This window comes from Ochotona princeps, chromosome 19, assembly GCF_030435755.1.
Source record: "Ochotona princeps isolate mOchPri1 chromosome 19, mOchPri1.hap1, whole genome shotgun sequence".
In the NCBI taxonomy this organism is placed as follows: domain Eukaryota; kingdom Metazoa; phylum Chordata; class Mammalia; order Lagomorpha; family Ochotonidae; genus Ochotona; species Ochotona princeps.
This window is the reverse complement of record NC_080850.1, coordinates 15,267,817-15,293,916: the sequence shown is the minus strand read 5'-3', so window position 1 is coordinate 15,293,916 and position 26,100 is coordinate 15,267,817. Positions and strand designations below refer to the sequence as shown.

The window sequence follows — 26,100 nt, the reverse complement described above, 5'->3', positions numbered from 1 at the left end:
AAAAAAACTTGTCTGGGTGATCCTAATAAACATTATAGTAAGTAACGAAATTCAGATGAAGTAAAAACGATCGTTCAATCCCTAGTCAGATGCTGCACTAGGCACTGACATTTTTCAAGTTGACGACAACCTCCTTTGATAGTTAAGGGAACTGAGAAGGCAAGCTGCGTCTTCTCTCTTTAGCAAAGAGCAAAGGCATAAGCCACAGGTTCGCACCTTATTCCAAGGGATCCTCAAAGTTCTGAGAATTCTATGCAACACGATGTGGCTAAAATAATTTAACAGACACATATTTAAATCCAAACGTCTACTTGTGCTATGGAGGGGAGGAATGTTCACAATAAATAAGCTGGCCGTATCTATGTACAGCTGTGGGTTTTTAGTGGATCTCTCAAAATCAACACTTGTGAAATGTACTTCTAGGTTAACTACTACACTGTTGTTATGAGCCAGATAAACATAGGAGGCTGTCTGCCAATCAAAAAAGATCTGAAGCTTAAAGAGTTCATCTTGAGTCTTTTTTCTTCAAGTAATGAGGTGATAATCCACTTGCTAATTTAGAATCACTTCTACTTATTGGCAATAAAATTTCAGTATCAGTGTAAAAACTTTTTTCTCTATTCTGTTATGTATATTTACAATGTATGTTTGAGGGAATGAAGAAAAAAAGCTTTGCTGTAGCTACACCGGAAATGGTATTTTTTAAGAGTCTAGTCCTGGGCCTGGTGCTATAGCCTACTGGCTAAAGTCCTTGCCTTGCACACGCCAGGATCCCATATGGGCACTGGTTCTAATCCCAGCAGGTCCACTTCCCATCCTGCTCCCTGCTTGTGGCCTGGGAAAGCAGTCAAGCATGGCCCAAAGCCTTGGGAGCCTGCACCCATGTGGGAGACCCAGAAGCTCCTGGCTCCTGGCTCCTGGCTTTGGATCGGCTCAGCTCCAGCTGCTGCAGCCACTTGGGGAGTGCATCAGTGGACAGAAGATCTTCCTCTCTGTCTCTTCTCTCTGTGTATCTGACTTTCCAATAAAAGTAAAATAAATCTTAAAAAAAGTCTAGTCCAATTCACCTTTGATAATAAAGTACATTCTAATTTATGATCAATCTGTTTTGAATAAAAGAAGTTTTAGGAAAACTCCTTTGTAATATTGTTCTCCATTCCCATCAAAAAGAGAGAGTAGTTGTTCAAGAATGCTCAAAATCGGGCCCGGCGGCATGGCCTAGTGGCTAAAGTCCTCGCCTTGAAAGCCCCGGGATCCCATATGGGCACCGGTTCTAATCCCGGCAGCTCCACTTCCCATCCAGCTCCCTGCTTGTGGCCTGGGAAAGCAGTTGAGGATGGCCCAATGCATTGGGACCCTGCACCCATGTGGGAGACCCGGAAGAGGTTCCTGGTTCCCGGCTTCGGATTGGCGCGCACCGGCCCATTGCGGCTCACTTGGGGAGTGAATCATCCGACGGAAGACCTTCCTCTCTGTCTCTCCTCCTCTCTGTGTATCTGTCTTTCCAATAAAAATAAAATAAATCTTAAAAAAAAAAAAAGAATGCTCAAAATCCTCAAAATTGAACTTACCACCAAATAGGCTTTCCCGTGTTACAGAACATCCCAAGTTCACTTGTTCTTCTGTGGCATCTAGGAATTAAAATATCCTAAAAAAGCAAACATTAAAGAGCATCATTATAATGCGGTATTACTGTTACACAGGTGCGCTAATAGTTTTGTGATTAAGTCCTGGTTTTTTACTTTTTTAGATTTATTTTTTATTAGAAAGTTAGAGAGGAAGGAAGATTGTTCATCCGCTGATTAACTCCCCAAGCGGCCACAACAGCTGGAGGTGAGCTGATCCGAAGCCAGCAGCCAGGAGCCTCTTCCAGGTCTCCCAAGTGAACGCAGGGTCCCAAGGCTTTGGGCCGTCCTCGACTGCTTTCCCAGGCCACAAGCAGGGAGCTGGATGGGAAGTGGAGCTGCCGGGATTAGAACCAGAGTCCATATGGGAACCCGGCCCGTTCAAGGCGAGGACTTTAACTACTAGGCACTGTGCTGGGCCGGATAAAGTCCTGCTTTGTTATTTATTAACAAATGACATGGTGTCTGTGATTTCCACTGAAATGGTATAGTTCTTGCGTGCGTGCGCGCACACACACACACATCCTTAACCTGGATAACTCCGGAAGTTGGAGGGTAGGTAGATACTACTAAGCTATTCTCATGTACACTGAAAGATGTTTTTCTTCATAAACTTTATGAGAAAAAGCATTATCACAAGGTATAAATTCACCTTCAGAATGGTTCCGGATACACACGCTAAAAATCTAGCAGAGCGAAATGTTTTTGCATGTTTATGAAGGACAGATACGAAAGGGCACGCAAAGTGACAAGCCGAAGTACCTCACACACTTTAGGAAAACTGCATTTCTGCAGTGGACCGATCAACATGCATCTGTCAATTGCAACTCCAAGCCACACACATCTAGTCGCTGCCTGGCCCCGTCCGCAGACAGGCACAGGGGACTCCAGCATCGTGTCTTAGGGCTGAAGTCAACAGCTGGCAGAAAGGTCTCAGGGTGACTTGCACCTGGTCCTGGCTTTGTCTCTGTGGCTGGGGCCTTTCCGACCTGCAGTCTGTCAAGTGGGGTGGAGCCAGTGCCTACCTTAGCCGGCGGTAGGAAGGTTTAGTTATGTGAATGCTTGCAAACAACACGCGGCCCTAAGTGCTGGGACGCGAGGCTGTTAAGAACAGTTTCTGAGGCGACCCGTGAGCTCTCAGGAAGAACTCAGCCCAGCCTGAGGCGCAAGCCCGGAGGGTGCGGGGCTTCTCCAAGCGCCAGTCCCGCCCTCCGCTCGACCAGGCTCCCAGCCCGCGGGCCTCGGAACTGGTCTGGAGCTGGTGCCTCAGGTCGGAGCCCCAAGCTGAATCTGAGGAGCGCGGAGAGACGCAACCATCCGCAGCCACCTCCTCAGCCCCGCTGGGGATTCCATCCGGGTTCTGCAGGTAGCTTCCTGCTCGCACCTAGGGAGAAGCCATCTCCCCGTACGCAAGCGCAGTATCAGCCGGCTGGGGAGCCGGGCGCCCCCCGCTGGTGTGAGCAGGGAATATGCGCACTCGATGTCTCAATTTTATTACATAGGTGGAGCTGGAATTTTTTGTTTATTACCAGAAAGAATGAACTGTACAACCCAAGGAGTGGACAGAACTGTGAAATCCACACTATGTTATTTTTTAACATTCAGATAACTGGAAACAGGAGTACACTCTGATGTTTGGAGATAAACTTCCAACGATTCTATGGGGAGTCAGTGAGGAAAGAGAAAACTCCTTACGCTCAGGAATCAAACATTTTTCTTTCCTCAATTTTTATTATTTTCTTAGATTTATTTTATTATTATTGGAAAGTCATATACATAGAGAAGAGGAGCCAGAGGAATAACATCTTCCGTCCGATGATTCATTCCCCAAGTGACTGCAATAGCCAGAGCTGAGCTGAGCCGAAGTCAGGAGCCAGGAGCCTCTTCCCAGTCTCCCATGCAGGTGCAGAGTCCCATGGCTTTGAATCATCCTTGACTGCTTTCCCACGCCACAAGCAGGGAGCTGGATGGGAAGCAGGGCTGTCGAGATTAGAACCAGTGACCACATGGGATCCTGGCATGTTCAAGGCAAGGACTTTAGCTGCTAGGCCACGGTGCTTGGCCCATGGGGCAGGATTCCACTCCCATACAGCAGAGGTCTTCAGCCTACCCTGTTCCTCACTTAGGTCGTTCCTACGATGTAGTACATACAGATGAATTCTCTAAGGCACACACCATCTTAATACTTTTTTATTATTTTATTATTAAAGGTTTTTCTTGGAAAGGCAAATTTGGAGAGAAAAGAGACTGAGAGAAAGACCTTACATTCACTGGTTTACTCTCCAAGTGGCCACAATGGCTAGAGCTGAGCCAATTCGAAGCCAGGAGCCAGGGCTCTTCTGGGTCTCCCTTGCAGGTGCAGGGTCCCCAGGCTTTGGGCCGTCCTTGACTGCTTTCCCAGGTCACAAGCAGGGAACTGGATGGAGAGTGGGGCCGCTGGGATTAGAACCAGCACCCAATGGGATCCTGGCATATGCAAGGCGAGGACTTTAGTGACTAGGCTATAGCGCCGGGCCCAAGATTTAAAACTTTAAGATTCCTTTTAGCAGTATGATTTAAAATAAGCTCACACTAGAGAGGTTTTGCAGAAAAAAATCCAGAAACTGGAAAACATGGTTTAAAGAAATCAACCTTAATATAACCCGTTTTGGGGTCTTTCCAGAATTATTTTAAAATCAGTATTTGCCTTCATACAGTTATAAAATAAGTAGTATTGGTGAGAGTTCTCCCATCTGCTGGGCCAGTGCTAGGAACGGCTGGTGTGGGTGAGGCAGAAGCTGGGGTATTCTTTCTCAGTTTTCACTTTCATTTTATTTGAAAGGCTGAGCTGTAGGACACAGATAGACCTTCCACCTGCTAGTTCACACTCCAAATGTCCCAAGCAGCCAGGGCTGGGCCACAAGCCTGACACTGAACCTGGATCCTCACTTGAGTGGCAGGGGCTCAAGTCAGAGCTTCCCAGAACGTGCACGAGCAGGAATCTGGAGTCAGAGGTGAGCCAGGACACGCGCCCGGGCACTCCAGGACCGGATGTGGGCATCCCAACACCTCAGCAGCTGGACCAAACACCTGTTTCAGTCCGTTCATAAGAATTCCACAAAGCTGGTGCACACATGCGTGAGGGCAGAGAAGGTGAAGAATGTATGAAAGATGCATTATTAAGCGTAGGATTCACAATCAGACACCTGGCTTTATGTTTTGATTCTGATAGCTTTAACCTAAAAACAGGGCAGGTTCCTTGGAGTCGTTAGGCTTGTGTGTGTAAAATATGGACATCATCCATTACTCACTCCATAAAGTTCTGAGGAATGAAGTAGTATGAAAATTCCAACACTGAAAAGGCAGCCGTTTGGAATGAGAGAATCAAAGCTCACCCCCACCTGAGTAATATTCTAGGCATTCCTTTTATTCAAAATAAAACAATGCAAAAGTGGTTTTGGATATTACAGAGCTCAAGCTAAAATGCGAGTGAATTCCTCCACAGAGGGAGGGATGGAGGCCCAGCAAGTCTAGGTCACATCTCAGCTGGGTTCAAACAGAGTCTGACTTTCTAATGAAACCTCACAGAGGGTAACTGAGGCCCCACTGGAGGGTCACGTGAGGCCTCTACATCAAATAGCTGAAACAATGCTACAAACCACTTATAATTATGTATTAATTGTATCTTTACTAACAAAAGATCAAAATACAAAATAGATACTGATGTCAGATTTTGTGTTGAAGCATCCTATGCTAAAGTAGGAATATGAAAAAACGTTTTGATATTCTTAAATGAGAGAAGAATTCGATCTATTTGCAATGCTGCTTTAGTTTCACACCAGTTGTATCAAGACACTATTTATGCATAGTGCTTGATGACTGGATTCCGTTATACTCCTACCACCACTATTTCTGAGACACCAAAAACAAAGTATCCTCATAAGTAGCTTAAAAATGATTGAAGTCAGGACTGGCACTGTGGCACAGCAAGCTAAGGCTTGCCTGTGGCACCAGCATTCTATATGGGCACCAGTTCGAGTCCTGGCTGCTCTACTCCCAGTCTGACTCTCTGCTAACAGCCTGGGAAAGCAGCAGAGGAAGACCCAAGTGGTTGGGCGTCTGCACCCACACGGGAGACCTGGAAGAAGTCCCAGGCCCCTGGCTTTGGCCTGGCCCAGCTCCAGCCGTAGCAGTCATTTCGGAAGTGAACCAGCGGACAGAGTTCTCTCTCGTGTTTCTCCTCCTTTTGCTGCAACTCTTTCAAATACTAAAATAAAATAAATCTTAAAAAAAAAAAAAGATTAAAGTTGATGTACTCATAGAAGGGCTTTTTAAATAGGTTGTGTTCACTGACCACACTCTATTATCTATTAGGTCATGTTCACTGACCACACTATTATCTTTGCGATGATCTTAGAACTTTCTTGAAGATCATGAAAATCTCAATTACTAACAACCCTATAAGCCATCCTTGGAGAAACCTCCAACTTCAGGCTTTACTCTCTACACAGTTCACACAGTGACAGCTCCTGGCTATGAAGATTATTAGTGTACATCAGTCTACAAAAGCATTAATGAATGTCACATAAAGGTAATCAGGAAACAATAAACAGTATCCCAGGAGGACAGGATTTCTAAATTTAAAAGCTCAGGTCTTAAAGTCCTAATACTGATTGGTCAATACTGACTCAAGGTGAGAAAAATCACTGTTTTTCCATTAAAAGCATGGCACATTGAGTTCTGGGTGTAAGGAAAAAATACATTAAAAATCTAAATGAAATAGCCAAACAAAAAAATAATTCATGACTTGGGAGATAAGGGTTTTTTACATTTTCTACAGATTTTCTTTCAGTACTTAAAGACCACAAAAATTGAATAACATTTTTAGTTTCAGATGAGGAAAACCTCAGAAGGCATAAACAAATGACTATACAATTACTACAATTACAGGTACTAACAGTTATAAAACAAAATGCAGCTCTGCTTTAGAGAAACCAAACTGCTTTCAAAATGTGTACCACAGCATCTGATAAAAAGATGATAGAAATTGAGGAAATAACTTTTTGGACTGTCTTCTAGAAGACACCCCTGACAGGTAATGAATCAAGGTCTCTTCGAATCACTGGTATAAAATTAGAGAAATAAAATTGAAACCATACTTAGTGTACCCCTTTTCTTTCCTTTCTTCTTTATCTTCTTCATTGTGGAAAGCAAGGAATTTACTTTGAGATTTCTCAAAGCTTTATTAAAGTCAGGCAGCAAGAGGTATAGATAAGGGTTCTTCTATGCAGTCACCAAGCAAGAGTGGAAAAGAACCTAGTAGTTTTTTCCAGGTTGCTGACCTTCTGTGCCTAGCACTGCTGACCCAGGAAAGAGGCCATGGGGTCATCGGGCCTCTGCCGCTTCATTCGGTAGGCCTCCATCTCCTCTTCCGTGGGCTCTCGGGTCTCGTACACACTGTTGTAAGGCCGCTTCCTCTCATCCATCTGCATGATCTCCTTGACCTGAAGAAGGCGGGCCTCCTCTGCGTTGAGCGCCTGTTGGGAGAGGAAAAACATGAGTATCACAGCTCCACATCACATCTGTTTCGCTCAAAAGTAGAGGAGCACCTGCCCACCCTGTGGAATGTGAAGTGCTTGTCAAAACTTAGACTGCCTGGAAGACCTCTGCAGTCAGTTCTTCTCTGTCAAGCTACAACTACACAGTGCTGTCTTGTCCATTTGCTAGAGCAAAAACATCCTATATTGAGTGTTAGAAAAATTCTACTTGCAAACGAAAAACTGAGTGAGGCTCAAGTTAGTGACAGAAGGCCATAACTGATGACTTTGGAACTGGAAAGCATTGTTCCTCGGTGACACATGAGCCATTCTAAGCCTCCGCCTTTTCAAACCACGGTTCTCCCTACTAGTGACATTCATCAAGCGGTCCAAGAGGTGGAAATAATTACACACACAAAATCTCCACTAACGTGACCCGGGAAAACAATCTGGACTCAAGGCTCACTTCCTCACATTTCAAATGAGCTCTCAGACACCACCATACCATTTCCTAGGGTCCTTAAACTAAGGAAATCCTGCATCAGCTGCTTTTGCTATTCAGACTGCACACAGTACCTTTTTCAGTTTCTCCTGTTTCTTTTCTTCATCTTCACTATCAGAACTGCTCTTGTGATGCTTCTTCTTTTTCTTTTTTTTCTTCTTTTTCTCTTCTTTCATTTTTTCCTGATGTATCTGAGAAAGGGATTGAAATACAGTGTCATTATTTTGACCACAAAACTTCAGTGTGCACTTCAAACCTCTCCCTCCAAGACAAAAATATTGAAGACAAATGATTATAGACTTACCTCCATGAGGGTTTGAGGTTTTTTCACAGACTCTTCTCCAACGGTATCATTTATCATATTTTCCTCTGAATTCTGTGAGAAAATATTTAAACTGAAATAAATATCACAGTCATCAAATTAAGCATGTAAGAAAAACTACAATCTGAAACCTGAGATGATTTTTTTTTGTCTTTTTTTTATTATTATTATTAAATTTATTCATTAATTACATTGTGTTGTAATTACATAGAATCTGGGATTCTCCCCCCACCCTCCCCCCATGGTGGGTTCCTCCACCTTGATGCATAACCATAGTTCAAGTTCAGTTGAAATTCCCTCTTTGCAAGTATATGCCAAGCATAGAGTCCAACATCTTATGGTCCAGTCAAGTCCAACTACTTATTGGGTAGATCCTCTCTGGTCTGAGGGCAGAGACAGCAGAGTATCATCCCGGTCAAATAAAAGCCTGAGATGAGTTTTATTCAGAGTGCGACTTAAGAGCTTTAGTCATTTTATCCCTTCAAGGACGAGCCAAACGGTTACTTACAACAGTCTCCTTCCCAGCTTCTCCAGTGCAATAGGAATACTTTAAAAAAGAGTGACAGCATTTGTATCCCCATCGGCCATCTTTCCAGTAAGATCCCCAGATATGCTGCAGGCAGAGAGAAAGGGCTTATTTAAGAAACCTTAAAGCAAGGACTTTCACATACTTCTGACAATATGACACCTTTTAAAGACAGTTTGAGAGAAAAATTATACAGACACCAGAGTTGACTGAGGAGGGAGACGGTGACCAACCTGCAGTGTGAGAAGTTGGCCTGACAGTGAAAATGGCGTTAAACTGAGGACTGTCAGTACGGCATAGGGGGGTTAAGGCACTGCCTGCAACACTATCCCACACTGCCCTCAGTTCGAGCCACAGTCATAACAAGGACACAAAATGATTCTAGCTCAACACATACTGTGTGATTATGGATCTTCACATCCTCCTCATACTTGGAGCAGGCCACCGCCCGCTCCTGTCCTTTGATGACTGTGCCATGTCTCGAGTACTCCACATAGTCTTCAGTCTGAGCCAACAGCAGTTCAGCCGGGGGAGCATCCAAGTGTTCTTGACCACCATACTAAAAGGAGATTGGACACCATTAGGTAGAGTTTACAAGAAAGATGTACATTCAAATCTCTATGGTTTAATTTTCAATCAGAGAGACTGCGGAAGTTGGAAAATGTGATGCAAAGGCACTTGGGTGGTGTGGCACACTTATCTATTCTCTGGAATCCAGAGAATGCCATAAAAAGAAAAACCCAAAGAACAAAACTGAGTGAAGCTTACTGTGGGATAAGAGCCCATGCTGGAGAGGGCTGTCCTGTAGAGGCTCCTAAGGCCAATGTGCCTGCTCACTGCTAAGCACGACAGGGAGGCTGTACTAGAGCATCCAGTCCACTCTGACAATGGACCCAGGCTACACAGAATTTAAGAAGTAATGCATTTTTACTTTAAGATACTAAGTTTTGAAATGGCATTTTTGCCTCAAAAGTTGATTAACATACATATAAAATACACAAACCAATTAAGTCAGTGGAAGGAAAGAACTATTCCTAGGGATTAAAAGAGATTCCTCTTTACAGGGTATTTTGAATGTAAAACCAATGTCTATGAAGCTGGTGACTTCTACGGCAAATCGCCCCTCAGCTTTTTGACCAGCTGACCTTTTCCAGGATGCTTTCCTTCTGCTGCTCTTTGAAGTCTTCCTTTTTGACTTTGAAGGACTTGTACAGCAGCTCCAGCTTTGTTGGATCCGCCTGCAGATGCACTTCCGAGCCTTTGTCATAGGCTTCCCAAGCAAACACTAGAGCAATTGAAAACAGCACCATGAGAGCCGGCTACTGCAGGCTTCCTGTGAGCCGAACCAAGGGCATCTCCACCTGACACACACAGACACTCACGCTGGGTCTGAGCCATGGAAATGGTATCTCCCGTGTATCGAACGAAGTTATCTCCTGCATAACTCACTCTGCAAAATAAAAAGAGGAAATAAATAACTGCTCCAGAGGTTGAACCAAGGAAAATTAATTCATAAAACTGAATTTGAATGAAAACAAACAATATATCTATGATTGGATCAGAATAAAATTAACTTTGTCTTATCTTGAAATTTGTAAATTCAACTTGAGACATACTCATCTGGATTCTTTCCTGCATTGGCGTAAGGATTCTCTCTCATCGCTCTGGTTTTTGGATCATAGTAGGCAGAATTTGGATCTAAATTTCTCAAATACTACAAGAAAAAAAAATGTTAAAGACTGAATTAATATTTATAGCAAAAAAAAATTTCAGCAAGCAGGAGTTTATTGTAACCAACTAAATGTGTGTGTACATTTCTGGCGTAAAGGTGAAGAGAAATACAGAAAATACCTCATCTTGAAAAGACTGGTTATATAAGTAGATAAAATTCAGGCAAGACAAATGTTCCAATGTTAAGTCGGCAACACCTACTTTGGCTATATCTTCTCGAATCCTTAGGTTCCGAACAGTAATGCGCCTTTTAGAGTCGAAATTCTGCCCAGGCATGTCAATATCATCCGCATATTTATCTTCATCTTCATCTTCGCTATTATGATCCTTTTCCTGAAAGAGAAGAAAACCTGGAAGTAAGAAGAGTGGCACCTAGTTCTTGTTCATGCTTTTCTTTAAAAACTACAATTATTGATCAGTAATATTAACCAGTGACACTGAAAAAGGAGCGCGTAACTGACAGAGAGGGTGTTCATTACCATCTGAGAATTCGGTTCCTCTTCTCCCCACTGGTGTTTTGGAGAATTCTGCATCACGAAAGACAGAAAAGAATTTACTGTCCCATTCTACTCACTCCACTGGCTATTTAACACTGTGAATACACACTGGATCCAACTGACTCCTAACTGGACGGACTGAATGGCCTTCTTTCTCGCTGGGAAGGAGCACAGACCTTCTGAAGACAATACATCACCGGGACTAACTTTTAAGCTACCTACAAAGCCAGGAATGTTCTGGGGAAGTATCACTGATAAAGGATTGTAACCGCATAGGTAGATTAATATGATTAAGGCACCCAGTAAATCTTAATTTCCCTAATGTTAGTTTATCAGATCTAGCTCAACCAGTTTCAATAGCGTTCTATCAAGTCTAATAAAAGTGTTGACAGATTCCTAAAATAAAAATTCTTTTTTTTTTTTTTTTTTAATTTGAAAGTCAGATACACAGAGAGAGGAAAGACAGAGAGGATCTTCTGTCCTTTGATTCACTCCCCAAGTGGCCATATAGGCCGGAGCTGAGCCAATCCGAAGCCAGGAGCCCGGAGTTTCTTCTGCTCTCCCACATGGGTGCAGAGTCCCAAGGATTTGGGCCGTCCTCGACTGCTTTCCCAGGCCATAAGCAGGGAGCTGCATAGGAAGCGGGGCTGCTAGAATTAGAACCAGCGCCCATACGGGATCCCAGCCCGTGCAACGTGAGGACTTCAGCTACTAGGCTATAGCACTGGGTCCTAATATAGGAATTCTTACACCCCAAATAGCCTTTGCAATACTGTGATGTAACAACAGGACAAAAAACATGTTGATTTAAGATATCAACATTTTATGGCCATATTTTTTCAAAAATGGTGATACAAATTTGCATTTCCATGAACAGTATAAAAAAAGTCAGTTATACTCATTCATTAGTATTTTGGTCCCAAAGCTCATCCAACGAATGAATTCTTGTTTCAATTTTCATTTCTTTGTCTCAAAGAGTCTGAACACACTTCATTATTACTTACAGCCTGTTCCACTAACTTTCCCGAAGCTAACTCTTCTTGAAGTTTTTGGGCTTTCAATGTTCGTTTTGCCTAAACAGAAACAAGAAACACTGCATTTTAATTACAAAATTCAAACAACTATGTAATACTTTTATATATGCATTTTTAAAAGATTTATTTATTTTTATTGGAAAGATGGAGATACAGACAGGAGGAGAGACAGACAGAAAGATCTTCCATCCAATGGTTCACTCCCCAAGTGGCCACATAGGCCGAAACTGAGCCAATCAGAAGCCAGAAGCCAGGAGCTTCTTCTGGGTCTCGCACAAGGGTGCAGGGTCCCAAGGCTTTAGGCCATCCTTGACTGCTTTTCCAGGCCATAAGCAGGGAGCTGGATGGGAAGCAGGGCTGCCAGGATTAGAACTGGCGCCCATAAGGGATCCTGGCGCGTATAAGGCGAGGACTTTAACCACTACGTTATCACGCCAGGCCCATACTTTTATATTTAAAATAATTTTTTAAAAAGATTTATTTCTTTTTATTGCAAAGTCAGATTTGCAGAGAGTAGGAAAGACAGAGAGGAAGATCCTTCGTCTGATGATTCACTCCCCAAGCGGCTGCAACGGCTAGTTATGCCAATCCGATGCCAGGAGCCAGGAGCTTCTTCCGGGTCTCCCACAAGGTGCAGGATCCCAAAGCTTTGGGCCGTCCTCAACAGCTTTCCCAGGCCACAAGCAAGGAGCAGGATGGGAAGCGGGGCTGCCAGGATTAGAACAGGTGCCCATATGGGATCCTGCAACATTCAAGGTGAGGACTTAAGCTGCTAGGCTACCGTACTGGGCCCAAAATGATTATTTTTCTTAGTTTCACGGCAAAAAACAAACAACCAACCAACAAACAGCCACAAAAAGACAGGTCATCTGAAGCTCCTGGCAACCCTTGGCCTATGACCCTCTAACACAGTCCTGCTTGACCCAGGCATTGCCAGGAACTGGGACAGCTGGCCCCAGGCAAACTGCAGACAGCAAGCCCCAACAGAAGGGCAGCTGTCATGATGATTCCCAATGCCTGACTTACCAGGCAGCACCAAGCTTACTATATATATCTTTTTTTTTAAAAAAAGATTTCATTTTATTTTATTTTTTAATTGGAAAATCAGATATACAGAGAGAAGGAGAGACAGAGAGAAAGCTCTTCTGTTTACTGGTTCACTCCCCAAGTAGCCACAACGGCCAGAGCTGAGCCGTTCCAAAGCCAGGAGCCAGAAGCCAGGAGCCAGGAGCTTCTTCCAGGTCTCCCACGTGGGTGCAGAGTTCCAAGGCTTTGGGCCGTCCCTAACTGTTTTCTTGGACCACAAGCAAGGAGCTGGATGGGAAGCAGGGCTCCCGGGATTAGAACTGGCGCCCAAATTTAATCCCAGTGTGTGGAAGGTGAGGACTGTAGTCACTAGGCTATTGCGATGTGCCCAATACAGTTCAACATCAAGAAAAGAGTACAACCAGATTTTTATGTGAAATCTCGTGATCATTAAATGAAGGCTGTGTGAAAAAGGTTTTGAAAGATGAGGGTAAGTGAAACCACAACAGGAAAAAAATGAGATTGGATTAAAATAAGAGTCACTCCTGAAACAGGTTATTTCTTCACCTTCCACCATCCCAAACACTAAGCAAGATTACAATAAAATATGCCATAGATACGCTACAGCCTGGGAGCCAAGAGTTGCAGACCTGAGCATTAGAAATTGCTAAATGAGAGATACCGTAAAACATATTCTTGAAGGAGAGTAGAGAAGCCGGGACAAGGCTCACCAGGTCCACTTTGGCGTACTCTTCCACAATCTTCATGTGCTCCTCTGGATTGTAGCCGTTCCAGCGATCCCTCTTGCCGTCGTAGTCGAACATCAGCTGGGGCTGGATGTGCTCATCCGGGGCTATGTTAGTGCCTGTGAACTTGGCTCCCACTCGCCTGGGTCTCTGGAAAACAGCACATGGTCTTGTTTCCCACATAACTGTAGCCCAGAGGAAAATTACCTGAAGTCTTTATGGAGAATAAAAACCCCATGGGACGGTACAGTCCAGTCAATCATTGGTTAATCTTCTGGCAGAACTAAGTTTGATGCTGAACTAAGTTTGTTCAAATTAATTTTTACTTACCTTGTATATCAGTGTAGGTAATTTTAGAAAAACGGAAGCTATCAGACAAGAAAAAAAAAAAGTTTTCGTCCAGCTCTCAAAATGCTCAAAGGTGAGCTCACCTCGAAGCAGTCCTTCTTTTTGTGTGTCATGGCCCCACAATTTTCACAGGCTCCTTCGCGGTACTTAGTAGTGATGGAATTCTACAAATGAACATAGAGAAAAACAAAGAAACCATTCTGGCTATCTGAATAATTGAGAAGTAACTTTGGCTGGCATTATTATCATGTGTAGTGAAATAATTTATTTATTAAGAGAAAAGCAAGTCAGAGACTATACATTTGAAAATGAGAATGTTGAAGGGCTTCAGCAATATAAAATTTATATTAAAAAAAGCTAAATCAACATATACTGTGAATTCTAATACCAAGGATTATATAATTTGTTTCTACTTTACACTAGATACAGATATACATACGAGATACTAAATGTTCTTAGACTAGGACCTGAGAATAAGGGGACGTATCCAGCAGCATCCGGCCTGCCTGCGTACCTCTTTGACGCCCCTCTTGTACCACTCCCCGGATGAGCTGTACTGCTTCTGCTTCTCCGGCTGTGGCCTCTGGTGCTTTAAAGTCGGTCTCTTAGATGGATCAATATACCACGGCACCGAGGAGATATACTGAGGAATATGAGGGTTGATGTCTCTGTAATAAAATTTTAAGGAGGTTTTTTTTTTTAAGAATAAAGTTAAAAAATAATTGATGATAATTATAAAGGTAACCTATGCAGAGCTAAGAACAGAAATACTGTACTGGGAGAGGGAACAGAACATTATTATGATCTTTCTAATGTGAAAAAAATTTCCACCAAGAAGCTAAGAACAGTAATATAACTGAAGAGAAAGGAGAGAAGATAGGGATGTGTGTTAACGAGCTAACTCAGAGCAAGAAGTTAACAGTTAATATCCATTATCAACTGATTAACATCATCATGTAAGTTTTGTTTGGAATTAATGACCACAAAAATTCAAAACAGAAAGACTGAAAAGTAGTCACTTTTGTAGGGCATGAGAGGGAGTGGGAAAAGTAGGAAAACAAACAAACAAAAAACTATTGCTATTCATTATAAGAGGCTCAGCAGGGGCTGGCGATATGGTGTTACAGGTGAAGCCGCCACCTGTAACAGCATATGGGGGTCAGTTCTACTGTCAGCTGTTCACCTCTGATAAGCTCCCTGCTATGGAAGAAAGCAGGAAGCACGGCTCAGATGCTTGGGCCCCTGCCACCTGTGTCAGGGCTCTGAGGCTCCTGGTTCCTGGTTTGGCCAGGCCCAGGCCCGGATGTGGTGGCCATGTGGGGAGTCAACCAGCAGATGGAAGGCCTCTGCGTTTCTCCCTCTCTGTAGCTCTTTTCTTTTTTCTTTAAGATCCGTTTCTTTTCAGTTCAAAGGCACATTTACAGAGAGAGGAGGAGAGACGGAGGAGTCTTCCATCAGCCATTCCCCATCCCAGCTGGCTGCATTGCTAAAGCTAAGCCAGACTGTAGCCAGGAGCCAGGAACTTCTTCTGGGTCTCCCAACCGGGTGCAGGGGTCCCAGGACTCAGGCCATCTTCTGCTGCTCTCCCAGGCACATTAGTAAGGAGCTGCTGTGGAAGTGGAGCAGCCAGGACTTGAATTGGTGCTCATACAGGATGCCGGCACCACAGGTGGAAACTTAACCTAATATGCCACAGCACTGGTCCCAGCTTTTTCCACTGTAAATAAACCTTTAAAAAAAGATTTAAAATATTATTTTATTATTAAACCTCATGCAAATAAGCTCCACACAAAGCAAAAAATTATGTAAATCATGAAGATAGTCTTGTCAAGGGAAAGGATGAGCAATTGATAAGTAGATGCGAATCTGTATTCTGAATGGAAACAGCAAAGAAACTACTTACTTTCCTTCTTCATCAACTTCTGCAGGAGCATTACCAAGTTTTCGCTGCTCTTCTAGCTCCTTCTTCTTTCTCCAGTCCTCTCTGGTCATCTTCTTTGGTTCCTCCAAACTCATCTCTTTGGACCCCGACAGGGGTGCAGCGTTAACTGCATCCACGGCGGCCGCCGACATGGTGATGTGGCCTCCTGTGAGAAAGGAAGAGACAGGCCAGCTGCGACAACAGGTCCTTGTGGGTCCGTCCCAGGAGACTAGCACAGCACACCCTAGCAACACAGGCGCAGGCTCCGCACGGCCCGGACATGCGCTCACAGCGCCTACTTGGAAGGGTCTCTTACCCCACCCCAAGAGCTCTAGACGCTACCAGCATCATCGCTCCTTCAATTTTCATTTACAAGTGGAGAGAAACACACACACACAAGTATTTAAATGTTCACAGGACTTTTTCTCTCATTTATATTCCTGATTTCCTCTTTCTCTGCACAGGTCTCAAGCTTACCTAGTACAGCAGACAAAGGGAGTAAAGCTAATGAGTGCTCTCTGTTCTCCTTTAACACCGAATGCTTTAAGAAGTCTCTGCATGGGCCCAGCATGGTAGCCTAGTGGCTAGGTCCTTGCCTTGCATGCGCTGGGATTCCATAGGGACGCCAGTTCTAATCCCCCCACTTCCCATCCAGCTCCCTGCTTGTGAGCTGGGAAAGCAGTGGAGGATGGCCCTAAGCCTTGGGATCAGGCATGGGAGACCTGGAAGAAGCTCCTGGTTCCTGGCTTCAGATCAGCTCAGCTCTGGCCACTGTGGCCACTTGGGGAGTTAATCAATGGATCGAAGATCTTCCTCTCTGTCTCTCCTCCTTTCTGTAAATCTGACTTTCCAATAAAAATGAAATCTTTTAAAAAAAATTCTCTGCATTAAGATTAAGTACTTCAAATGTTTGTGGAAAATGGAATTAAAAGATCATCATATTTTGGTACAAGAAATATTTGAAATCTATGCAAATGTTTTTTAATAGTATGATTTTTCCAAACTTTTTTATTTTTTTAATCTTTTAAAAAATTTATTTATTTTCTTTTTTAGATTTATTTATTTATTTATTTTATATTAATTACATTGCATTATGTGACGCAGTTTCATAGGCTCTGGGTTTCCCTCCACCCCTCCCCACACCCTGCTCCCATGGTGGATTCCTCCAATTTGGTGCAATATTACAGTTCAAATTCAGTCAAGATTCTTTCATTGAAAGCATATACCAAGCATAGAGTCCAGCATCTTATTGTCCAGATAAATTCAACGGTTTCTTGGGGAGACCATCTCTGGTCTGAAGGCAGAGCTGGCAGAATATCATCTCGATCAATTAAAAGCCACAACATAACATCAGATTTTTTTCAAACTTTTTAAAGATCCTTTGTGAGCACAGATTTCAAAATTTGTTTGCAAGAAAATAAAGTTAATTTGCATGAACCTGAGGTACTCAGAATCATCGCTTCTATCTCCTCCCCTTCCACCTCTCTGCTCAGTCCGTGGAACTCAGTGTCCATTGTTGGCCACTTCAAATGAGGAGCTCCCACTATGTTTTCAACGTCATACGTGATTGCTGACATACAGATCACCTACACTAGGACTACATTCTCCTGGCTCTCCGGTACCTCTCGCTGCTCCTCCGGTCCCTGTTTCTGCCCTTCCGGATTGGTGACCTTCCCATGGCTCTCCAGCAGTGGACAAGCTCGTCCACTTCCAAGCCGTTAACAGCCACAGTCCTCCACTGGCTTAGCTCTCCAGTTTGTTTCTCTCTTGTATCTTCCACTTGAGTTTCAGATACCTACATCCCCGACTTCCCTGTCCTTTCCACTTAGTCCTACAGGCACCTAAACGCAGCATGTCTCATCTTAAAGTGACGGTCCCTTTGAAATCTAATCTTTTACTGCTCTATCTCAACAAAACATCGTCCACGTGTTCATACAAGCATTCCCGATTATCCCCGAGTCTATTTCACCACTGAGAAGTGTTGATTTTTTAAATATCATTCAAATTCATACGCTTCATTTTCAACATTACCACCTAGATGTCAATTAATTATGTTTTTCTACTTACTAATCTACTCAATTTCCCCGAATCTACGTTCTCCACACTACAGAGTGTAAACTGTTCACAACCATCAACCTAACCAGATCGTGTTCCACTGCCAAGGGTGAAAACCCACTATTGTAGCACCAACGAAGAGACATACATCAGTCTTTCAGTAAAAATATTTAAAAACAAAAACAGGTAAAATTACAAGCTTTTTATGTAACCCAATAGATCCATCTTCAAATTCTAACCCCACAGTAAGATAACCATCTTGGTCTTTCAAAGCTAACCTGGATTTTACTGAGCTGGCCTGACCGACACGGGCATGGTCCACCGTGGACAGGCACCTGCCCACCCGCATCCCGGCTGTCACAGCATCGCCCGGTCACACAGGCCCTGGCCAGGAAGCTGCCAGGCCACCCGCCCAAGGGTTCCCCCGTGCTCACCTACGCACAAAGTCTGCACGGACGGCAGTGTAGCAGATGCACTGACCATGGTCTCCGGCCAGCGTCAGCTCCAAGCTGACCACGGCACGCTAGAGACCTTCGCGTGCTAACACTTCGTGAACTTACTAGGCAACATCTCATGTTCCAATCTTTCTGAAACCAGTTTGAGAAGACGGACAAGACCCGTGGGAAAGGATCCACGCTCCTTAAAGAGTCAAAAACCCAAGCCTGACTCCCAAGTGAATGCGGGACACCCCGGCTCGCCAGATACCAGCCCAGGAACCAAGCCCGCGTCCCGGCTCGCGCCTCAAGCGGGAGGAGACATCTACATCTTCGTGTGCACGTCTCGACGTCCCCCGAGTCCCCTCGCGCAAACTCCGAGACCCAAGCCTTACCCGCCGCGACCCCAGCTCCCTCCGACACCGTCCGATAACAACGCAGCCAATGGCGGAATGTTTACTTCCGGGATCTCGGCCCTCCCCCGGAAGCCCTGACGATGCTTCCGGAACGTTGACACATGCGCACGAAACACTCTTTGGTCTTGGGCGCTCTAGCGCCACCTGTCTCGCGATAGGCTGTATTACACCTCAGGTCCTCTTGGGCTTGTCGTGGGAAACGCTTGCTTCATTTTGCAGCAAAAAATTGAACTGGGGATGCTGCGGGGAAAATGAAGTGTATGGAAAGGGGTGCAGCGCGTTGGCTCAACTGGCTAATTTTCCCTTGGCAAGCGCAGCATCCCATATGCACACCGGTTCGCGACCCAGCTGCTACACTTCTTACCCAGCTCCCTGCTTGTGGGAGAGCAGCAGTTCGAGGATGGTCCAAGTCCTTGGGACCCTGCACACGCGTGGGAGACCTGGAGGAAGCTCTTGGCTCTTGGCTACAGATCGGCTCAGCTCTGGGTGTTGGGGCCCTATGGGCAGTGAACCAGCGGATGGAAGATCTTTGTTCCTCTCTGTACATCTGCCTTTCTAATAAAAATAAATAAATCTTAAACAAAAAGAAAAAAGAATTGAAGTGTAAGAAGAAACAGACCCAGAATAAGCAACAACTTAATTAGCCTTGGCTGAGTACCATAAAATGAATGGGAAAGGTCATGATCTATTAAGTTAAGAAAAAAAAAAAAAAGCTGTTGGGCCCGGCGGCATGGCCTAGTGACTAAAGTCCTCGCCTTGAACGCCCCGGGATCCCATATGGGCGCCGGTTCTAATCCCGGCAGCTCCACTTCCCATCCAGCTCCCTGCTTGTGGCCTGGGAAAGCAGTTGAGGACGGCCCAATGCCTTGGGACCCTGCACCCGCGTGGGAGACTCGGAGGAGGTTCCAGGTTCCCAGCTTTGGATCGGCGGGCATCGGCCTGTTGTGGCTCACTTGGGGAGTGAATCATTGGACGGAAGATCTTCCTCTCTGTCTCTCCTCCTCTGTGTATATCTGACTGTAATAAAATGAATAAATCTTTATAAAAAAACAGTTAAAATTCAGGTTAATTAGTACCCAGTGTGTGTGACATGCTGAGGATATGAACACAAAATGTCTATCTTTCCTTGAACGAGTGAACATCTACTAAAATATTTATTCAAGTACTTTCCAGTGGTAAGAAGCCATGCCAGGTATTTTGAGCAGAGAAGATGTGTTTTTCTAACGGAGACACCTGGCTCTGAAGTGATTTCTGTTGTGGGAAAGAAACGGCTTCTAAGATATCCCATCTCTCCTTTGAAGTATGCTCGTGAAACGCGGTCCTAGGAGGGACACAGTCATTTAATCATTTTGCTAATAGAAATTTCTTTGATTTTTTTGTGTGTATTCCTTTTGTTTTTTTTTTTAAGATTATTTATTTGTTTATATTAGAAAGTCACAGTTTACAGAGAGAAGGAAAGACAGAGAGATCTTCCATCTGCTGGTTCACTCCCCAAGTGGCTGCAATGGCAGGAGCTGAGCTGAGCCAAAGCCAGGAGCCAGGAGCTTCTTCCAGGACTTCCATCCCTGGGTGCAGGGTCGCAGGGCTTAGGGAAGTGCTCGACTGCTTTCCCAGGCCACAGGCAGGGAGCTGGATGGGAAGCAGGGCTGCCGGGATTAGAACCAGTGACTGCAAGGCAAGGGCTTTCAGCTGCTAGGCTATCATGTGGAGCTCATGTATATTCCTTCTTCAAATGTGAAAGTTAAAACAGCCAATTGCTTTGCTTCAATAAGAGTTCAATTTTATATTTTTTTAATATTAAGAATGTGCAATTCCTGGGGTATAGCGCTAGAAATATTAATTTGATTTTGTAGGACAGTAGGTGAAGAAATAGTGTCTCAAAATAACCTCAAATAGGTATAGAGTGTAGATCATTGAGATTTTTTTTACTTAAAAAATTTCTTGAGAGACAAGCTTTGCTTGCTCTGAATATTTTTTAAGATTTATTTTTATTGGAAAACAGACTTACACAGAAGAGGAGAGACAAAGAGAAACATCTCCCATCTACTGGTTCACTCGCAAATGGTCATTTCGAAGCCAGGAACCAACAGTTTCCTTTGGGTCTTCCATACTGGTACAAGGTCCCAAGGTTTTGGGCCATTCTCTACTGCTTTCCCAGGCCACAAACAGGGAGCTGGATGGAAAAGTGGTGCTGCTGGGACACAAACTGGCATCCATATGGGACCCCGGCTCTTGCAAGGGGAAGATGACCAATTAACCCATCGCACTGTGCCCTCTGAATATTTCATATAAAAATAATCACACAGTATGTGGCGTTTAAAATAGCATCTTTCTTTTTTTTAAGGATATATTTATTTTTATTAGAAAGGCAGGTTTTACAGAGAGAGGAGAAACACAGACAGATCTTCCATCTCGTGGTTCACTTTCCAAATGGCTGCAGTGATTGGAACTGAGCTGATCTGAAGCCAGGTCACAAGGCTCTGGGCGGTCCTCCACTGCTTCCGGAGACTTCGCCTGGGGGCGGAGCTCTAGCACCTGAAGCCTCCCCATTGGTTCTTCTTGGAGCTCCGCCCCTCCGGCCGTCCTTCTGGGCGGGCGAGCCAATCGGGTCCCGAGTTGTGGTTTAAACCGGGAGCGTGCGGCCGTCGCGGGCTGCGGGTAGTTTGGCTGTTGAGCTCCGAGGTTTCCGACTCCAGCGTCCCAGTGTTTGGACCAGCCGGTCGTGTCGGGAAGCAGGCGGCGTGCGGGTGCTGGCTGTGAGTCCGGAGGGGCCGCTCCCTCTGGCTGCGCTCTGGACCCTTGGTGATTGAGCTCAGGTGGGTGCCAAGCCTGCCCGCCCACCCTGCGGTCGGGAGCTGCGAGCCTCTAACCGCGGTGTAAGTTGGATAAAATGCGTTTTCCCGCAAGCATGCGCTTTCCCCACTGGCTGGTTGGCTCATGGGGGTTTAGTGTGGTCGTCTCCAGAGTAGAAAGTGTGGGGAGGGGGCGTCTGTGCTGTCCCCAGCTTCTCCCTTTCCCGGGTCCCCTAACGTGTAAATCTCGCTTCTAGAGTCAGGCAGGATGGCTACTCTGATCTTTGTGGATAAGGAGAACGGAGAACCTGGCAGCCGCGTGGCTCCCAAGGATGGGCTGAAGCTGGGGTCTGGGCTGGGTAAGTGCTCGGTGCTGAGGTCCGAGGCGCAGGTGTGGGCGCTCAGCGAGTGCTGGGCTGGACCTGGGGGCGACTGGAGTCCCTGCTTACGGTCTCCCTCTTCGTGTGAGATGTATAATTGAGGTGGTGGGGAGGGCTGATCCCCACGACGGGTCGTGCTGTTGCCTGCAGTGGGGAGAGAAGGTGCCCTTTCTATACCTACTGGGTCGTCAACTTGCACAGGTGTTTCCTGCCTAAATGTTCTTAGGTGAGACTTTTTCTCCAGCAGGGAAAGCCTTCGATGGCAGAACCTCGGCCTCGGTGCCGCTTGTGGGCAAAAAGTTTGATGCTGCACCAGCTTTCCCTAAAGCTGCCAGAAAGGCCTTGGGGACTGTCAACCGAGCTACAGAAAAGGAGGTGAAGACCAACGCGCCCCTCAAACCGAAACAGGCGAGCGTCGCCAAGAAGGTGAGTGTGGTCTACAAAGATGGGCGCGCCTGAGCCTGTTGCCCCGTGAAAGGATGATTGAGCGGATTATTGGCTTCCATCCCTCTGATTAGAAGGGATAACAGGGTGGCAAGCCCAGAGGGGCGGAACCCTGGGTCTCTCTCTGGACCTGGAGGCGGGAGGTTTTACAAGTAACTGAATGCTGATGCTCATCTTGCTGACCTTGTGTGTCGAAGCAGGCTGGTGGGTGGTCTCCACTTGGAGGGAGCCTTCGCAGGAGGTCTCTCTCACTGCTCGGGGCCCAGGTGCTCCATGTCTCTCACAGCAGCTCTGGCTTGTCAGGTGCCCCCTGCTGGCTCGGGATCTTGGTCAGCCCTGGTTATGAAAGAACGTAGATGAGCCTTTCGTTTAAAGAATTGGTTTCACGTATATTAACACAATCGGCTAGCGCTTTTTAGCAAAGCTGTGATTGCCTGCGGTGCAGCTTGGGGCAAAGCTGCCTGAACAGTATTGACTTGGAGGAAAATGTTGAATACCGGTACTGCAAAGAAAAGACAAAGTTAAGGAGAACTTTGTCCGGAGTGGGCATATGGGAATTGGTGCAGTAGGGATTTAGTGCAGGTAAGTTGAGACGTGGTTTTCCGTTTTGGCCCACTGCTGTCGTAGATGGCCACTTAGTGATTCCAGTCTAGGGAATTGTCCAGACACTTTTGAAAAAAAGATTGATTTTTAAAATTTCTATTGGAAAGGCAGATATACAGAAGAGGAGAAAGAGAGGAAGATCTGTCTGTTGATTCACTCCCCAAGCGGCCGCAAAAGCCGATCTGAAGCCAGGAGCCTGGACCTCTTCTGGGTCTCCCAGGCGGGTACAGGGTCTCAAGGTTTTGGGCCCTCCTTGACTGCTTTCCCAGGCCACAAGCAGGGAGCTGGATGGGAAGTGGGGCCACCGGGACACGAACCCGCACCCATATGGGATCTCTGCGTGTGCGAGGCAAGGACTTTAGCCTAAGTCTTTGGCTCTCTGTTACTGCTTCCTGTTGTGTGTATCTGAGGAACACAAAGATGCTTTCAACATTAACTAGGCAAGTAGGTTAAAGCCAATGGGAAATGGCATTTCCACAAACCATCAAGGGCTCCAGAGATGAGCTACGGTTCTGGGTGATTCCTGCCCATTTTCTCCTCTGTTGGGTTGAATAATTAAGTTGATTAGTTGTGAATTAACTGCATTCTTGGTACTTTGTGCTGGTAGTTAAACTTTAGACTTTTGAGCTAGAATTTTATATTTGGTTTACATTTAGGTGTAAACATGAGAATTAAGGATTATGGTTTTTTAGGAGGCAGTATGAAATTGTTTCACCATGTTTTGAATTTGTCAATCATACATGTGTTCAAAATTTTGAAAGGCAGAGACGGGGGTGGGGGTGATGGAGTGTGTGTGTTCAGGGAAGTTGCCTCCCAGCTGCTGGTGCCCCGAGCCGCTGGGATCAGGCCAAACTGGGCTGGGGGCTCGGTCTGGCCCTGCTGTGTAATGGGAACCCCAGTACTTTGAGCCACCAGTTACCAGCCCCTCCCTAGGGTGTGCATTAGCAAGCTACTGGGTTAGAACCAGCCAGGACTGGAATCCAGCTGGGCCCGGGATGCAGATGGCCCAAATGCTACCCCAAGCACTGCACCACGCAATTCCCTACAGCTACGTACTTTGAAGAGGCCTTATCCAAGGCTTCCGTTCTTTCTAATCCGTATTTTCTTCTATTCCAGGTGACCGAGAAGAAGGTTAAAGCAAAAACCTCTGTGCCTGCTCCAGATGACACCTATCCCGAAATAGAAAAATTCTTTCCCTTCAATCCTATAGGTAACATCTGTGAGTGTTCGCGGGTGGGAGGAGAGCTCTTGGTCTGGAATTGGGCTTGAGTTCAGCTCAGCTGTCATTGGATGAGAGGATGATGAAGAACTCATGTGCCTGAGATGTGCTTTATGCAAACATTACTGTTAGAATGATACGCAAGGTGTTCCTTGAGGTCAGGAGATGAGGAGGACCTGGTACTTGTCCTCCTAGCTTGGCTCCCGGGGAAGGGAAGGTGATGGTGCTCACACTGAACAAGTCTGGTAGCAAGAAGGTGGAGTGTAGGTCAAGTTGGAAAACACATGCATGTTGGTTGGTAGGATTTTTGGCTAGAAACTACATAGCCCGTGAAATTATGTGGGTGTATGTTTCGTTTTTAAAAAACGTTGAACCTGCTATATTTTCTGGAAATACGTTCTAGGAGAATGACTATCATGTGCTAGGCACAATTAGGCTTTGGATACAGGTTAGCAGGACAAGAACCTACATTGAGGGGTGCCCCCAATTTAGAAGGAAACTGTGAAATACTTCTTACTTCAAGGAGCCCTTGGGACCCTCGGCCCTCCATGCCGTCCTCTGACGGCATCAAACATGGCTACCCTGATGAAATGCTTCCTCCTACTGTTAGATTTCGAGAGTTTCGACCTGCCTGAAGAGCACCAGATCGCGCCCCTGACCTTGAAGGGCGTGCCTCTCATGATCCTCGATAAGGAGCAAGAGCTTGATAGGCTGTTGGAGCTGGGCCCCCCTTCACCCATGAAGATGCCCTCTCCCCCATGGGAATGTGGTAAGTGTCAGAGACTTCCAGAAGGGACCACAGAGCTGGTTTGCCCGAACATTTCCATTCCTGAAGGCCCAGACCGTCCAGAGGTGAGACTTAACACTCAGCTTCTTAGGGTGTAAGTTGAAAAACTGAATGGATTTTCTTGGGATGAGAATCCCGAGATGCATACGCACCTGACCAAGGATCTGAGCACCTGACCAAGGATCTGAGCACCTGTGCTGTGTCCGTAAGGAAGACACCTTTCCACAGAAGATGGGGAGCCACGTCTTAGGCTCAGATGGGCTAACTTGTCCGATTTTCGGTTTCGTTAGCGAGGCTGTTTGCTCTTAACTTTGGTGTCTCTGAACCAGACATGTTCAGACTCATTGCTAATGAAGCATCTTGGGGACCACAGCTGTAGCCCAAGAAGTATGTTGTGAGGAGGAATATAGAGTTGGGGGAATCCATAGACAGCTCCCATCTGATGTGGACAGGGACTGGAGGATTTGCAGGAATACAATAAGAAATCGCTGTTTTCCAGGTCTGTTGCCATCTCCTTCAAGCATCCTGTCGACCCTGGATGTTGAACTGCCACCTGTGTGTTACGACATGGAAATTTAAATTTCTTACTGCTTTGTAAATTGTGTGTATTTGTGTTAATAAAGCCTTTCTTTAATGGATATTCTAATGTTGTTGCTATTCCTTCTTTTACTTTGGAACAGTTAAAACCAACTGAGGTGTTAGACAAAACTCTACTGACAGTTTTGATTTCTAAAAATTTTCTTAAAAGTCCTTTGGTTTACTTCAGAAGCTCGCCATCGTTAGCCTTAAAGTGTTGCCTTCATTGTGTGTACACCTTACTGGCCTTCGGTGGCCATTAACTAGTGAGTTGTTAAATCTCCTAGTTAGAAGGCCCCTCCCAGCTCCTTCAGTTGGCGCTGCTCGGCCTCATTGTTGGTGGTTCTGTGGAGTTGCTGATGGCTTTCAAACTTGGCATTCAGTAATCAGAATTTGAAAGGCCCTAAATCTCAGAGCCTCAGTGGGGCCTTCTACAGCTTCCGGGGAGATCACTGCGGATCATCATGGAGGATACGGAAACGGTAACTCGTCCACTGTTGGGAATGTTGTAAACATCTGTGAGTGTAATGTCTGACACTTTTTCTGAGAAAGACAGTAAGACTCAGATTCACTAAGTCAATGGGTCCAGAGCTTGAAAAC

At 45.4% G+C, this 26,100-nt stretch overlaps 2 protein-coding genes across 4 annotated transcripts; one reads left to right on the top strand and one right to left on the bottom strand.

Moving 5' to 3' along the window:
* Positions 1–6,829: 6,829 nt before the first annotated feature.
* SLU7 (SLU7 homolog, splicing factor) lies at positions 6,830–15,986 on the bottom strand. The gene is made up of 15 exons (XM_058677346.1): positions 15,777–15,986; positions 14,388–14,541; positions 13,957–14,037; positions 13,511–13,675; positions 11,724–11,792; positions 10,702–10,749; positions 10,424–10,555; positions 10,108–10,205; positions 9,874–9,941; positions 9,637–9,776; positions 8,889–9,050; positions 8,474–8,578; positions 7,948–8,019; positions 7,718–7,834; positions 6,830–7,141 (listed from the first exon to the last, which is right to left on the bottom strand). Exons 1-15 carry the CDS (start codon positions 15,944–15,946, stop codon positions 6,956–6,958), a joined length of 1,767 nt encoding a protein of 588 aa, XP_058533329.1. The 5' UTR covers positions 15,947–15,986; the 3' UTR covers positions 6,830–6,955.
* A 5,431-nt stretch (positions 15,987–21,417) lies between these two features.
* On the top strand, positions 21,418–25,566 carry PTTG1 (PTTG1 regulator of sister chromatid separation, securin). 3 transcript variants are annotated; one of them, XM_058677354.1, is made up of 6 exons: positions 21,418–21,515; positions 21,749–21,850; positions 22,116–22,297; positions 24,035–24,128; positions 24,748–24,906; positions 25,424–25,566. In XM_058677354.1, exons 2-6 carry the CDS (start codon positions 21,760–21,762, stop codon positions 25,501–25,503), a joined length of 606 nt encoding a protein of 201 aa, XP_058533337.1. In that variant the 5' UTR covers positions 21,418–21,515; positions 21,749–21,759; the 3' UTR covers positions 25,504–25,566. The 3 variants fall into 3 exon arrangements, with proteins under 3 accessions (XP_058533337.1, XP_058533336.1, XP_058533335.1); XM_058677353.1 differs by having other exon boundaries at positions 24,035–24,137; positions 24,748–24,903; XM_058677352.1 differs by having other exon boundaries at positions 24,035–24,137.
* The last annotated feature ends 534 nt before the right edge of the window (positions 25,567–26,100 follow it).